The sequence below is a fragment of the Kogia breviceps genome, chromosome 14 (assembly GCF_026419965.1).
Source record: "Kogia breviceps isolate mKogBre1 chromosome 14, mKogBre1 haplotype 1, whole genome shotgun sequence".
NCBI lineage: Eukaryota > Metazoa > Chordata > Mammalia > Artiodactyla > Physeteridae > Kogia > Kogia breviceps.
In genome coordinates this window covers 61917676-61932636 of record NC_081323.1, presented here as the reverse complement: position 1 = coordinate 61932636, position 14961 = coordinate 61917676, and the positions used below count along the sequence as shown (strand labels likewise).

The 14961-nt window shown below is 51.0% G+C and overlaps 1 protein-coding gene across 10 annotated transcripts in view; it reads right to left on the bottom strand.

Annotated features, from left to right (window-relative positions):
• CLEC16A (C-type lectin domain containing 16A) overlaps nt 1-14961 on the bottom strand; it is a 210485-nt gene that overhangs the window by 90396 nt on the left and 105128 nt on the right. For all 10 annotated transcript variants that reach the window (XR_010836636.1, XM_059036137.2, XM_059036134.2 and 7 more), the window contains one exon: nt 13455-13575. Coding sequence is in view for 9 of the 10 variants with exons in the window: in XM_059036137.2 (XP_058892120.1) it covers nt 13455-13575 (121 nt within the window). In the remaining variant the exon portion in view is untranslated. The remainder of the gene's footprint in view (nt 1-13454; nt 13576-14961) is intronic.

Sequence of the window (14961 nt, the reverse complement as noted above, 5' to 3'; positions counted from 1 at the left end):
CCCTGTCTAATCAGAAGAGGTCCTTAAAAGTGGAAGAGGGGAGGCAGACAAGGAGGTGAGAGTGATGGGATATCAGAATGGTCCAACCCACCGCAGTTGGTTTGAAGATGAAGGATGGGGCCAGGAGCCAAGAATGCAGGCAGCTAGAAGCTGGAAAAGGCAAGGAAACGATTCTGCCCTGGAGCTTCCAGAAAGGAAAGCAGGCCAGTGATTTTAGCCCAGTGAGACTTCTGACCTACAGAACTGTGAGATAATAAATGTGTCATTTTAAGTCATTAAGTTTGTAGAAATTTGTCATAGCAGCCACAGGAAGCAAACATATCACTCAACGTTCTAGACACAGGGTATGAGCAGGTTGCCATACCACCTATGTTGTCTTCACTTAGGATACCCCCTGCTTGGAACGTTCTTGCCCAGCTTGTCTGCCTGCTGAACACCCACTCAGAACAACACTTAGCTCAATGGCTGGGGCTCTCAGAAGCAATGCCTGTCCCTATTAACCTCCACCCCCAGCCAAGGCCCACCTCCCCCCTGTTCTCCCCACTGCACCCTGCAGTTCCCATCAAAGCACCCATTATCCACATGCTGCTGTAATTACTGCCAGGGCGCCACCAGCTGCCTGCAGGGAGGGCTGTGTCTTATTCTTCTTCCTTCACATTTCTAGCACCCTGGCAGTGCCTACCACTCTGTAAACGATGGACACGTTAGTGGGTAAGTGAATGGATGGAGGGGTTGTAGCCCAGAGTCAAGTGTTCAAGTTCTGCGGTCTGAATCCTGTGTGTGTGTCCTGGCTCCCCAACTTCCTGGCAGAGCGTGACCCTGGCAGGTTATTTTACCTCTCTGTGCTTTGGCTTCCTCATCCATAAGATGGGGATAATAACAAGACCTACTTGGCCAGGTTGTGAGGGTTAAATTAGTTAACCCATGTCAAATACTTACAACAGTGCCTGGCCCAAGGAAATGGACCAACAGGTGGCACCTATTATCATTCCTGTGGGATCCAGCAGAGGATGCTGAGCGCAAAGGGAAGAGCTAAAGCCAGGGGCCAGGGAGACCTCAGGGAGTGGCATCAGGCTGCATAAATCTAGTCTAGAACCTTCAGGAGACACTGCCTGGCCCTCATGTTTCTACCTCCAGCTTCCTCTGTATGAGTCTGGTGCTGGGGTTCATCGGGCTGAAGGGACCAAAGGGAAGGGGGCACAGCGGGGAACAGAAAAAGCGGTAGATCTTCATCAATGTTGCTGCTCTGGAGAACTCAAGCCATCACTGGGAGGGAGGCACATTTTATGAGGCACCAGTTACAGGCTAAAGGTTAACTGGAGTTATTTAAACGACATGCCTATTTCCTGGCTTTGCACAGCTCTGGAAAACCCCGACTGTACTTAGAAAAATGTAAAGCATATTATAAAATTCAAAGGTCTGGGTGATGAAACAGATGAATGCAAAAGATAACCTGGATGTGCCAAACTGAAAACCAGGAAGCTGCACAGGGCTTTTCTGCACAAGGATTTGGCAGGGAGAGGAAAGGTCTACTTCACCTTGAACCTGGTATAAAAAAATGACGACGGCCCTGAGCAGACCAAGGGAGGAAGGAAGGGAAGATGGGATGAGGACGTTTAGCTCTCAATTATAAGCAAAACAATTTAAACAGTGGGGAGACCCAGAAAGCCAGGCTCAGTCCATGGCTCCTGAGCCTCCTGGTCTGGCTGTCTGCTCCCAAGGCATTTTTACGACTGTGCCTGAAGCAGAGCAGGCTGTTTCCAGGCCTGGCACTGGTCCAGGACACCTGGAGAGTTAGGAACGGGCTGGGCCTTCAGTGCCGCAGAGACTGCTGGGTCGGCAAGGGTGGTTCTCGCCCAGCCCGCATGCATCGGATGGAGCAGTAGGGCTGGGCTGGGGTGGCGGTCTAGGAGGCCCAGCTGGTCACTAGGCGCTTTGTCTCTCCAACAAGGTGCCCCAGGCTGGAGAGGTGACGTGATCTGCCTTCAACTAAGGCAGAAGCACACTGCATGCACGGTTAACTTACACAAACTCAACTGCATTCAGGAAGGGAGTGGGGAGAGAAATTAAGTTTAGATATTGCGGCTGCTCTGGCTGCCACCCCACTGAAGGAGCACAGCCTGAGGGGCAGGTGAGACTCGGTGCCTCCCTCGAGGGTCCTCAGGCTCTCTTGCCTCTACCCTAGGGGCCCCTCCCAGTGCCCAGGGAGATGCTCCCAGGTAAAGACTTGCACGCTCACACAAGGAAGCCAACCTCCTCTTCCTCTGGTGCTCAGGACAGGTCAGTTTCAGCCCTGCAGTGAAGACTGGCTGTGCTGGCTCACTGAGGGACATGACTCTCCTACGCTTCACCTTCCCAAGGGATCTGTACGGGTAACCTGCACGGCACAAGCTTTCCACCTGACAAGTGGACTTCAGAACCTAGAGAGAGATGTGGCCGTTGCATCATGCCACAAAGCCAGCCTCCCTGGTGACATGCGGTTGATTAGGAGGTGGGTAAGGAGAGCTCCGAGAGGGAACTGGAATTCATGAAGATCAGCAAAGCAGAGACCAAGTGTTAAGTTCCAGAAATTTCCTCATTCTGTCTAACCCAATGTTTTGCAACACTGGCTATACGATGGAATCCTCTAGGGAGCACTTACAACTAGAGAGGCCAGGGCCCATCCCCAGAACAAGTGAATCAGAACCTTCTGGAGTGGGGTCTGGGCACAGATAGTTTTTGAAACTCCTAAAGTGATTCTGAGGCACATGGCGGGTTCTGATACAGGGAGCCCTGGGCCAGAGACTGCCCGCTCCGTCCCCACTCTGGCCTGCAGAGTTAGGGGCAAGTGAGCCACCCCCAGGGCAGCTCCTCTGATATGCAGCCACAGGCAGGGCAGCATGGCAAACCAATTTTCGCTTCTATTTCCAGGCAGGTCAAAGTGGAAATGACAATTTAAGCATTTCAGTGTCCCAAGATCAGTACTCCGTACATTTCTCAAAAGCTCAGCAGAGCAAACTACATTTGACATTCATTGGAAAAATCAGTGCAGACGGCTTGCTGTGCTGGGAAGAGGGCGATTCTCCTCATGGGACTCCTGCAGTCTTTAATCAGGACATTCTCTTAAGGCAGATTCAATGGTCTAGTCTACGTTATTCCAGTTGCTTCCCATGCCTCGACTTCAAAACATACTTAGGACTCTAGGTGCCAACCTTCCTAGTACTTCTGCCTCACCTGAATGCAACACGTCTCCCTCCTCAGCAAGAGGTGGAGGAAGGTGCTGGTCCCTTTCCCCCCATTCCTGGTCTTTAATGGGGGACCGGGGTGGGCTGGAGGCTGAAGGTTGGCTGAAAGCAGAGAAGCGTTGGCAGCAGGACAGGTGCTGGAGACGGGGGCACCGGTGTCCTGGGCCGAGGGAGATGGCAGGCTCAGGGCAGGCGCCTGTGCCTGTCACAGACCTTTGGTAAAGGTCACGCTGTCTGTCGCTGCTTCAGTCTCCCCAGAGATTTGTTTTGGGGGTTCTGAGGTTAATCAGAGAGTGGGGCCAGAGGCCAACACTCCGCTCCAAGGCCTGAGCAGTCACTGGATCCCATGTGGTCCCTGGCGGCAAGGCAGGGCAGGGGAGGTGAGCAGGAACCGGCGGCTTCGGGGTGGGGAGGCCTGTGTAGGCAGAGCCCCAGACAGCCTCGCCGAGCGGGCTGGAGCGAGGGATGTCTTGAAACTCAACGTTAGCCCTCAACTCCACTACCCCACGAATTTCTGTTTCCTGTGGCAGCTCGCTGCCACCACTGTGCCATCAGCCAGAAGTAAAGAAGTGATCACGGAGGCTGGCTTCAGTGCCCAGGGCGGGACTCACCTGTGAGCCTTGTGACTGGAGGAGCACAGGAGGGAGAGAAGGGGGAGGAGGCGGGGGGGGGGCCTCTTCACGCAGGCTCTGAAGAACCCAGGCAGGACTCTGGAGGGGCCGCTTTACGAAGGAGAGGGGAGAATGGGCAGTGGAGGAAGATGCACGCCAGTCACAGGGTGGCTTCCAGAGTTCAGATCAGGGTGGAGGCGCTGAAGCACTAAGCAGGGGTGAGATTCTGGATCTATATGATGCCTGAACTGGCAGAATTGGCAGAGCTTGGTTGAAGGGATGAGAGGAGGTAGGGTTCTCCAAGGCTTTTGGCCCAAGTGACTACAAGGACCAAACTTCTGTCTGCTGACAGGGAAAGATGGTCAAGCACGAGGGGCTACTCTGTTGGCCTCTGCTGGCTGGGCCCCATAAAGTCACCAAGCACTGTGCTCAGCACGGCAGGCAGCGTCTCTCCCGTGAGGTACAGACAGACATCTGAGGTTAGGGGGACACGGTCATGTCTGACACAGAATCTGACAGTGCTAAAGCTGGGACCCCACCACGACCTGGACGCCCATCCACTCTCCCGGCTGCCCTGAGATGCGGCCGCAACCACTTCCCAAGGGTGTGACATGCCTCAGAAGATGTTCCTTTAGCAAATCTAAGCCACAGGTCTCCTGTGATCAGAGAAATCAAAACCGTGGCCCCATTTTCAAATGCCTGAGAAGGACTGGGGTTTGGGAAAAAAACACTTAAATTGTAGAGTGCCTTCAGCAGAGACAATCATTTTAACAGGCAAAGAAGGAGAAAGCTCAAAACCCAGTCTCTACACTCAAACACCTCATCTCCCCACTGCACAGAACGGAATCTAGAAATTCTGCTTTGCAGAGGGAAAAAATAATAATTTTTGTCTTTTTCAGAACTGTCTAGGGCTACTTTAATACATAACCAACAACAGAGGGCACAGCCATTAGGTGACCTTGTGATTTCAGCAGAACATATCTCTCTAATGTAGCTCAATTATGATTGTAAGTTTATAAAACTGGGAAAGATTACAGGAATATACATTAAACCACATCAATGAGTGCTACTGAGGAAAAAAAAAAAAAGGTCCAGCAGACAGGTACCAATCAAATAATCAATATGTAAGAAATGGCTACATCACTCTGCTTTAAAAGAACCAAATAATGCTGCTGCAACTGGACTTACTTTAAAATTTTCCACTTGAACAAAACTGACAGCTGTATTATAATCACATTTCCAGTCACTTTATAAGATACAAATTTCATTTCTCCATATTTCTACTTCATTTCTGAAAAGGGGCCAGCAACATTATTCATCAAGCACACGGAGAAGCAGCCTAATTCATGGGGTGGGGGGTGGGAAACGCTGTTAATTCCATGTTTTCCGTTTCCTTAGAGAATTGGTGGTTTAATTCAAACGTGACTTTTTCTGATCAGTCTAGTTCAGGGTTCTAGTTTCAAAGAAGGGTAGGGAAAAAAAAGAGCAGCATGTTATCCCTTAGGTAAAATGATTTGGAATAGCTCAACTGTTGAAAGGACGATCTACATTTTTAGAAAATACCAAGGTGGGTTGAAGATTCTTGGTATATTTCAACAGGGGGGAAGAAGCCTGCATTGAGAACCTGACTATTCAAATGTTATGGTCACGATGAACAAACATCATGCTTTCCATTCACAATCCAACTGCCTCAAATTATTCAAGACAACCTTTAGAAATGCCACTTTCATGTTAATGAAAGTGCCTTAAGTGTTTATGCATAATTTAAGAGAGTGCTAAACCTTTAATCAGTTCAATCCAACAAGCCTTCTTTGAGTGCCTACTATGTGCCAGGCCCTGTGCCAGGCACTAGGGATAGAAAAACAAACTGCTAAGTGCATGTTTGAGGTGTGCCTGGAGAGGGTGGAGGAGGAGGGCTACCCAACCCAGCACTGAGGAGAGGGAGGCTGGGAGCGGGGCTGGGAGGGCAAGCCTGGCAGAGGGGCCACCTGGGTAAAGGCGCGGCAGAGGGGAATGGCAGGAAGGCTGTGTCTAGGAACCTGCAAGCAGCACCACAGGCAGGTGGCCTCATATGCAGGGAGACATAAGGCAGAGATGGAGGGCCAGGGGCTCTGAAATCTACAAGTGGGGGAAAGTGATGTGTTAAATCTACAAGTGTGGGCTAGATTTGCCTTTCAGACACAGCAGCAGGGTAGATGAACCAATGTGGAGCAAGGCCGTGGGCTGGGTTCCCACATAGAAGACACTGGGCACAGAGAGTCTGGGCTGGGGGGGGGGGGCAGAGCTGCAGAGGTGGGATGGCTGCTGACCCCCTGGCCAGCAGGGTCAGGAGTGGTTCCAAGTCAGCAGGTGGGGATGTGAAGAGACCTAGCATGGACAGTATTCCCTTTAAAGACAAAACACGGTGGGGGAGTGCAGGCCGAAGAGCCCCCAAACCACACTTGCCTGAGATGGGACTTCAAATGCCACATCCAGGCTTGCCTGTCGGGTTTCATGCTAACAACATTAGTCCTCTTCAGCGTCAGCACAAAACAAACCAGTTCTCCGGAGCCCCAGGCCTGAAGGCTTGAACTAAGTTGTCCCTGAGGAGCCATCTGGGTCTGAATCAAGCCTCCCTTACAGGTTTCAGTTCTTCTCCAGTTAGCGGGCACCCACTTTCCTGAAAGTCATCTCTCCAAGAAATTTATCTAATTAACAAGCTTGGGTGACCTCCTCCACTTCTCAGTGTATCCCCTGGATGGAAACAGTCATGAGGCTTTGCTTTCTCAGAACCCCTAAAGAGCAGCTGCTAGTTCAGAAGACTCATTCTGTGCCCAGTGTGCGGTCCAAATGAAGAATGCCAATGACTGTTTCCCCTAGGAACGCCTTCGCACACTGAGGATGACGCCGAGCATTTCTTGATGGATTCCCTCTTTATCAACAGAACAGTTCTGAAGCAGGCAGTGTCATCTCCCCACTTTCACAGATGAGGAAAAGGCTCAGGGAGATTAACTAGTTGGCTCAAGGTCACACAGCCGGGATTCAAACCCAGGTTCTTCTGAATCCGGAGCCCCAAATCCTAAACGTTACACTCCTTGTGAATTAAATGTTGGACTTTTCAAGGACTTGACTTCTCTCTTTCCACTTCATTAAGCTTTTATTTTGAAAAATTTCAAACTTCCAAAAACGTTTAAAGAACAGTACAACAAACACACATATGCTCTTAACCTAGATTCATCAATGGTTAATATTTAGTGGCATTTGCTTCCTCACTCACTGTACCCACACACTCACACATTTTTATCTTGTGAATCATTCCAAAGTTGTAAGCAGCATGGCACTTTACTCCTAAACTCTTCAGAACGAGGACATTCTCCCACAGAACCACAATGCCATCAACACCCCCAAGAAAGGTAATACTGATCTTGATTACACTATCCAATCGCAATCTATGTGCAAATTTTTCCAATTTCACAAAAAAGGCCCTGTAAAGCTACATTGTTTTTATTCCTCAATCCAAGATCCAATCTCAGGCGACAGTTGTCATGTCTCTTCCATTTCAGTAATCTAGAACAGTACCCTGGCCCTCTCCATTCTGTTTGCTCTTCCCTGACACTCCCATCTGTGAAAAGTTGTCTAAGTGTCCCGCATTTTGGGTTTGTCTTTCAGAGTCTTTGTTATTTATGCTCTTTCTCATTTTTGCCAAGATGAGGCACATGACAGTGACTGGGCCATCAGCAAAATAAGGCAACATAGAGGATTTTCCAGAACCGACGGGACCACAAAACTAGCCTTGGCCTCGCAAGAGAAGCAAATCAACGAGCTCACATTTTCAGGGACTTAACAATCAAACCACATAACTTGCTTCTTAGGGAGCTTCACAATAGTCCTGTTGGAAACGACTCTTTAGGCATTCAGATGAGTACAGCCAGAGATGTCCACTTTGTCTAAAAGCTCTCGCCTGCCAGGGCGTTAGGAAGCACACAGAGTGCTGGAAACTGGGGAAACAGGGAATATATGACATTCACATTCACATTCACATTCATTAACAAGAGGATAATAAAGAGAGTGGGGTTGGTCCAGAATTCAAACGTAGATGGAGAATTTGGAGTATGACTGCCACATGTGGCCGTCGTGGGCCTTGTACGTGCCCACAGCTGTGCTTGCTCTGGGGCATGAGCGGTCTACAGGCGGGCAGGGGGAACACAGCCAGAGCAGAGGCCCGTGGTGGGAACATGCCTGGTGTGTCTGAAGAACAGCAAGGATGCAGAGAGAGTCAGGTGGTATCGGGTGATGCCCAGCCTCATAGGCCCCTGTAAACATCTCTCCTCTTCGTCAGAGTGGGATGGAGGCCTCTTTGAGCAAAGGAAGGACATGATCTGACTTAACGTGTTAAGAGGATGACACTGCACACACACAGTGTCGAGAATAAACTGTAGGGGACCGGGCGGAAGCCGGTGACCGGTTAAGAGGCTGCTGCAACAGTGCAGGTGAGAGATGATAGCAAGCCAGGCGCTGAGGGGTCGAGCTGGGAGAGACGGTCAGATCCCGGATATATCTGGAGGGAAGCGCAGCCTAGGTGTGCTGACCAACAGGAAGCTGAGTTTGAGAGAAGGAGGGGAGACAAGGAAGAGCCCCAGGTGTTTGCCCCCCAGGATGGAGCGGCCTGCTCCCACGTGGCAGGGGGGAAGGCTGCATCCCCACGCCTCATTCCCCACTGCCACTGGCCCTGTCACAACCTCCTAACTGGCCTCCCTATGAGTGTGCCAGGCGTGCCACATACCCTGACTCACTGACTCCTCCCAACAGCTCCGATTTACACACGACGAAACTGAAGCGCCAAGAAATTAAGTTACTCATTGAAGGTCACACGCTGGCAGGTGGCAAGGGGCCAAGCTGGGATTTCTCCAGGCACAGCGCAGCTCCTGAGCCCACACTCATAACCACTAGGTTACGTGGCCTCTCCAGACCCTCGACATGGCTCATAGGCCTCTGCCAGAACCGTCTGACCCAGCAGTTCCGGTTCTAGAAGTGCACATTCAGGATGGCTGTCCCCGTGGACACCCTTTGATGGCTTCCCACTGCACTGGAGTTGAGATCCTGCTCATTGCAGCCCCTCTCTCCCCTGCTCCTTTCCTTCCAGCTGCATGGGCCTCCTCCAGGATTCTGGGAGGCCATACCAAGCTCACTCTCGCCTTCGCCTCCTGCTCCGAAAGTTTCTCGAACTCCCAGGCCTCATCTCTGCATTTTCTCATGCAATCTTCTGGTCCCTCCTTGCCTGTGCCTCTCCAGAGAAGCTTCCCTCGCCAACCTATGAGGCCTTTTCTCCTAGTTATTCTCTAGCCCTGGACCCTGTTCATCACCTCCACAGAGCCACCTCAATCAACCTGTGATTGTGCCTTTAGTATTTACTTCCTCACCTGTTTATGGTCCCTTCCCCTTGCCCCCAACTGTAAGCACCACAGAGCAGAGACCAAGTCTGACTTCAGTTCACTATGACATCCTAGATCCCAGCACTGTGCCTGGCATACAGCAGGTGCTCAGTAAGTAGCTGAATTAACGGATGGGTTTCACTGAATGGATTTTAAAAAGATTAGGTGCGTGCCGCAAATGGTACGGTTACAACTACGTAAATGTCAAGTGCCCACACGTATGCTTCCTGAGGATGCCTGGTGGTTGCCTGGCATCTCTTTTGGGTGTTTGGATAATGGGGGAATTTCCCCTACTGTCACTGCCCATGTTATCTGGACGCAGGCAGACAGGCAGGAACCTGGCTTCTCCTCTGCTTGTCCTCAGAACACTACTGGCTGCCAGTCAGTAGGCCCGGCAGTGACTGTGCAGGAGTGCCCCGCCCGCCTGGATGCCTGGATGCGGTACAGCGCCCTTCATCTGGGCCCACGCAGCCAGAGCCATCTTTCTTACCCCCCCAAACGGCGCCATCGCACAAGTGATGAACTGGTTTAAATATTTCAGGATGCACTCCTCAAAATGTTGTCAAAGCAGAAAACGCCAACCCCTCAGCACCCCGCGGTATGAGTTCTATCTCCTTCATTCAGCAGCTGCTGAGGGGACGCCAGCTCTCATTCACTGAGCACCTGCTAGCGCCAAGCTGGGCGCCATGTGCTTCATGAACGTGATGTCTTTTGATCTTCAACAGCCCTCCTCACAAGGTCTTTTTGAACCATTTTAAAGGCAAGGCCACTGAGCCTCACAAGCATTAAGACCCTGAGCAAGGTCACAAAGCTGCTTGCTTCCAACTACAGCAGGGGCTGCAAAATCAAACATTAATAGGGCCAGGTGGGCGGAACACAGGAGAGCGTGGGCCTCTCTCCGGGCTCCACGCAGAGCAGCGGCGGGGCTGGGGAAGCTCACCATCTGGAACGGTGGCAACCAGTTCTATCGAGGAGAGAAACCCAAAGTCCTTAACTGTTAGAGAGAAGTATTTATAGACGCAGTAACACGATGTCTTCCCTTTGCTTTAACACACTGGGGGCGGTGGGGAGCAGGGGTGGTTAAAGGAGAAACGGTGGAGCCAAGGAAATGAGGTTTAGCACAAGGGCAAAAACTACTGAAGCTGAAAGCCTGCGTGTACAGAGATTCTATGTTCCCTCTAAAATCTAATCGATTTTACCTAGTCAAGTCTACTCTAGTCTTCCCTTCCCCTCCCCCTTCCCTCCCTCCCTCCCTCCCCTTCCCCTCCTTCCTTTATGGCTGCCAGTACTGACCTCCTCCCCACACCACACTTCTTTCCAGTGAAAACGAAACAGGATTTCAGCACAGTTCACTTTTTTTCTGAAGGGGTGACGGCCTCTTTGATGCTCTTCTTTGGAAGCCACCTTGACAGAGCTCACCTGCCATACCTGGCCCACCCCTCACTCCCCCCCCACCCCCCGCCCCCACCGGCTGCTGGACATGTGGGATGGCTTCTGAGTGCTCTTATGCTGTGGTTTCTTATCAAAGTGTGACAAGTTTAGTAAATACACTTAAAGTGTCTTCCTGCTGTAGAGCTGGCATTCCTTTAAGCGGACCCTATCACCTTAGATAAAAGTTGACCTTGGGCTTCCCTGGTGGCGCAGCCGTTGAGTCGGCCCAGGCAGATGGGTTCGTGCCCCGGTCTGGGAAGATCCCACATGCCTGTGCTCCGCAATGGGAGGGGCCACAGCAGTGAGAGGCCCGCGTACCACTAACCCCCAAACACTTCTTCCTGAGTCAGCTTCCTCAAGCTTCAGGGAGACAAAACACGACCTCATAGGAAGCAAGCCCAGCCTCCAACATTCAGCAACTACGAATGCCGTCACCTACATTAGGAGGTTTCCTACCTTTAGTATACACAGGAAGGCATTTTGTGAAGTGCAAAGCATGTTAATTTTTCCCCATTGGAAGGCGAGAAGCTCCAGCATTTAAGAATAAACACCAAAAAGAAAAGTCAACACATGCGTATCTTACTCTAGTACCATATGCTCATAAAATCCATAATTCATAGTACTTTCTGGACAGCACCCTCTTTCGCAAAGACATAATTTGCAATCAGGCTGGGTAAAGACAGACAGCCATTACTTTCTTAATGGCCAACTACCCAAAATGGCTCAGTTAAGTGATCTCAACTAGCAATCTAATCAATTAAAATTGATAAGTGAAATACTTTTAACCTTTGTTTCAGCAGGCCATTCCTAGCGGGAGCAGGGACGGAATATGAATTCCCAGCATTAAATTTAATTCCATTTCACGGATGCAAACATTCTTGCTGCCTTGATGGAGTGGCCCCCTTCAAAGCACACTGTTTCTCTCTCTTTCCTTGAATCCAATCAGAGAAAGATGGGTTTATGGGTCTCTCCAGCCAATTCCATTAATTTAAATCTTTACAGAAACCCCTGTGACCATTTCTCAAGGGGGAAAAGGGCCATAGAAGATGGGCATAGAGCACAGAGGGGACGTAGCTTCCTTGTTCTTCCAAGAGAGAAGGAAAAAAGCATAAACCAAGAGGAGGCAAGAAAAAGGAGTCGGACAATCAGGTAAAACCCATAATAATCATTTACCGAGAACCTTCCATGTGTCAGGCAGCATGCCCTGCTCTTCACAGACACCACCGCATTTGATTATTGGGTGATACTCTGGTTTCCTGAGCATATGCGAGGCACTATGCTTGGTCATATTCTATTTCATGTTACAGTTCACTCAAGTCTCAAAACAGCCCCGTAATGTAAGGAAGATCATCCTGATTTTACAGGTGAGGAAACAGAAGCTGTGGTGGTTTCAATCATTTGCTCGAGGGAATACAGAGCAGGGCAGGGGTACCTGGCTCAAAAGCCAGCCCTCGATGGTCTATACAATAATTGCTGGTCACACAATTGAATGAGGTTCGTTAAAACTTATTCAGTTGTACACTAAAACTTGGTGAATTTTATTGGATGTAAACTATATTTCAATAACGCTGATTTAAAACAAGGGCCCTCTCATCACCGGACACTACAGAGTGGCCATCTGCTGCCCCTGCCTCTCCAGCTCCCATCTCTTCTTTGTGATTTTCCTTTGAGGCCCCCCCTCCCTTCCTCACCCCCAGGTGATGGGGGTTCAAAAGGAACAGGTCCCACCTCCCAGCACCACAGCTGAGCATGTGACCTTGGCCTAGCCCACTTCTATAAAAGTTATAAGGAAAGAGAAGCTCTGTTTCTGTCAGTGCTGCTTAGCCAGTTCAGCAGATCTCGGCCATCTTGTCACTACTTGGTGAGAGCCCTCTGGAGGATGAAGCCAGAACAAAGGAAAGCAGAGCTGAGAGATGGAGGGTGGCAGCTTCCTGATGACATTGCTTGAGTCCCTAGATCTAGCCATGCCTGAAGGCAGAACTACTTCTGGTTTTACAGTGGTTATCAGCGAATTCCCCTTTCTTTTTCCTTAGGCTAGTCTAAGTTGTGTTTTCTGCCTCTTATAACCAAAGAGTCCTAAAATACCATAATGTCTTTAAGAAACAAAAAACTATCTTGCCCATCAGTGTGCACGAGCCCCACAGCAAACAGAGGAAAAAGAGTGTTATACGAATATGAGAAGGGTTACGGGAACATGACCAGGCTTTATACCCACTGTCTCCTTGAAATCTCAGCCTCACACTGCAGAGTAGAGCATTGAGGCACTGCGTGGTTAAATAAGAAGCCCAGCGTTGCAGGCTAAGCACATGGTTCTCTGCCTTCCAAAGCCATCATCTTTACCTAAATGCTGGTGATCTGCATTTTTGAAAGTTTTCTTTGTTTTAGCAGCAGAATCCTTCAGAATCCTCATTAAAATCATACAGACAACCTTTAATACACAAAACCAATCAGACTGGTGCTGCTATGACTATACGGAGGGTAGGGATCCTGGAGCTGTGCCCACCCCCTCTTGAGACCCCAATCACCGTGCACAGATCTTTCAGCAAAACCCCCGCACAGCGCCCACTGGTCTCCAGAGAGCAGGGCCCACAGACTGACTTCAAATGCCCAGAATCTAGGGCCCTTTCTTTGAAAGTTTCGTGTGACAAGCACACTCTGTTAGCTCACGGTCATGAATCAATCCCAGTACAACATGCAGGTTGCACATGACCCTCCGAGTGACGCGTGAGCCAGCCTGGTGGTGTCCCCCCCGCCGTGACTTGGGGTGACCAACTCACTCAGATCAAGGACGTCATCCGTTTTGATCAGGTCTTCTTCCCGCGTCAGTGGCAGCTGGGTCTCGGGCTGCCCTCGCAGTTGCAGTGACAGGGAACGGAGCATGAAGAACACCCGGATGGCCTGGACCAACAGTTCGGAGAGCAGAGAAGATGGAAACTGAAGTCATTTTGGTGAGATGCTCCACATGGAGAAATCACACAGTGACTCTTGATTTACAACAAACAAAATAAAGCCCCCCCTCTCTCAGTATCATGGTTCTGGTGCTTTCAGAGGCAAGATAAAAAACAATCAAGGGTGCACCCTGTTTTCAATTATCCACAAGTTCAGGTTTGGTCCACTTCACCTCACTGAGCACCTGTCACTCGCCAGGACCTTTCCTCTAGTGTCATGTGACCTTCATGGCACTCCTGCTCAGCAGGCAGCCCCGCTTTGCAGATGAGGCACTGAGACCCAAGGAGGCCAAGTGACCTGCCCCCGGCTCACATCTACGGGGGGCAAGAACCAGGCCTCTTCCAACTAAACCAGCACAGAATTTGGAAGTCCAAATCATGAGTGTTTCAAGGACCCACCTACTGAATGTGGGGGTGAGGGAGACAGAAGATGAGATGCTGGTGGGGTTCAGGGCCGGCCAGACCCGGCAGCCCTTCACCCGGGAGCCTCGGCCCCTTGGCCTTACAACAGGGGCTGTGCCACTGACAGGGCAGAGGACCCGGCACCTGGCAAGTGTGCAGTGATGTCAGTGCCCCGAGAGCCCCTCAGACTTCCCCAGCCAGCTTTCTGGGGACAAAGGTGGCCCCCATCAGCACAGGGATTCCTGGCCCATCGAGGAGTCTTGGCAGACTCCAGTGTGAGCAGGCATTTCCAGAGAGCAGAAACAAAGCAGAATCCCAGGCCTTGGAAGCCAGACAAGTTTACGCAGAAAGCAGCCTTCACCCTGGGGTTAGCCTGCTCTGGAGGTACCCTCCCCTTGAGTCCTGGATTGGGGCTGACTTGCCCACCAACAAGATGCCAGGAAGGGGAGGGGCAGCCACAGGGGAGGTGGCCTCTGGGCCACTTTCCCTGACTTGTAGCTGGTGGGCCCGCCCAAGGGAAATGGATCCTGAGTCAGACATACAGGTCTGTGTTGGACTCTCAGCTCCACCACGCTGGGCAAGGCCCCTGACCCCCACGAGCTTCCATTCCCTCCCGCGTGAAATGGGGGCGGGAGTCTCTACCGTACAGGTCTGCTGGGAGATTCTGAGATGACCCTGGCGGGGCAGCAGCCAGCACGGGGTCTGTAAAGGGGTAGCCACCCCTTACTCCCGCCACTCAACAACTGGGCACAGGGATGCCATGGGGACAAACCACTGTCGCCACTGGTTAGCCACGTAGCTGCTTTTGGGTCCACTTGTTTCCAAGTTCTGAGGCTGTAGGCCTGGGTCACTGAGACGGGAGGCTGCCCTTTATACGACAAGGTGCCCCCCCAAAGCAAGAGGCGGGGGGCGACAGATGACTGCCCGCAAAGAG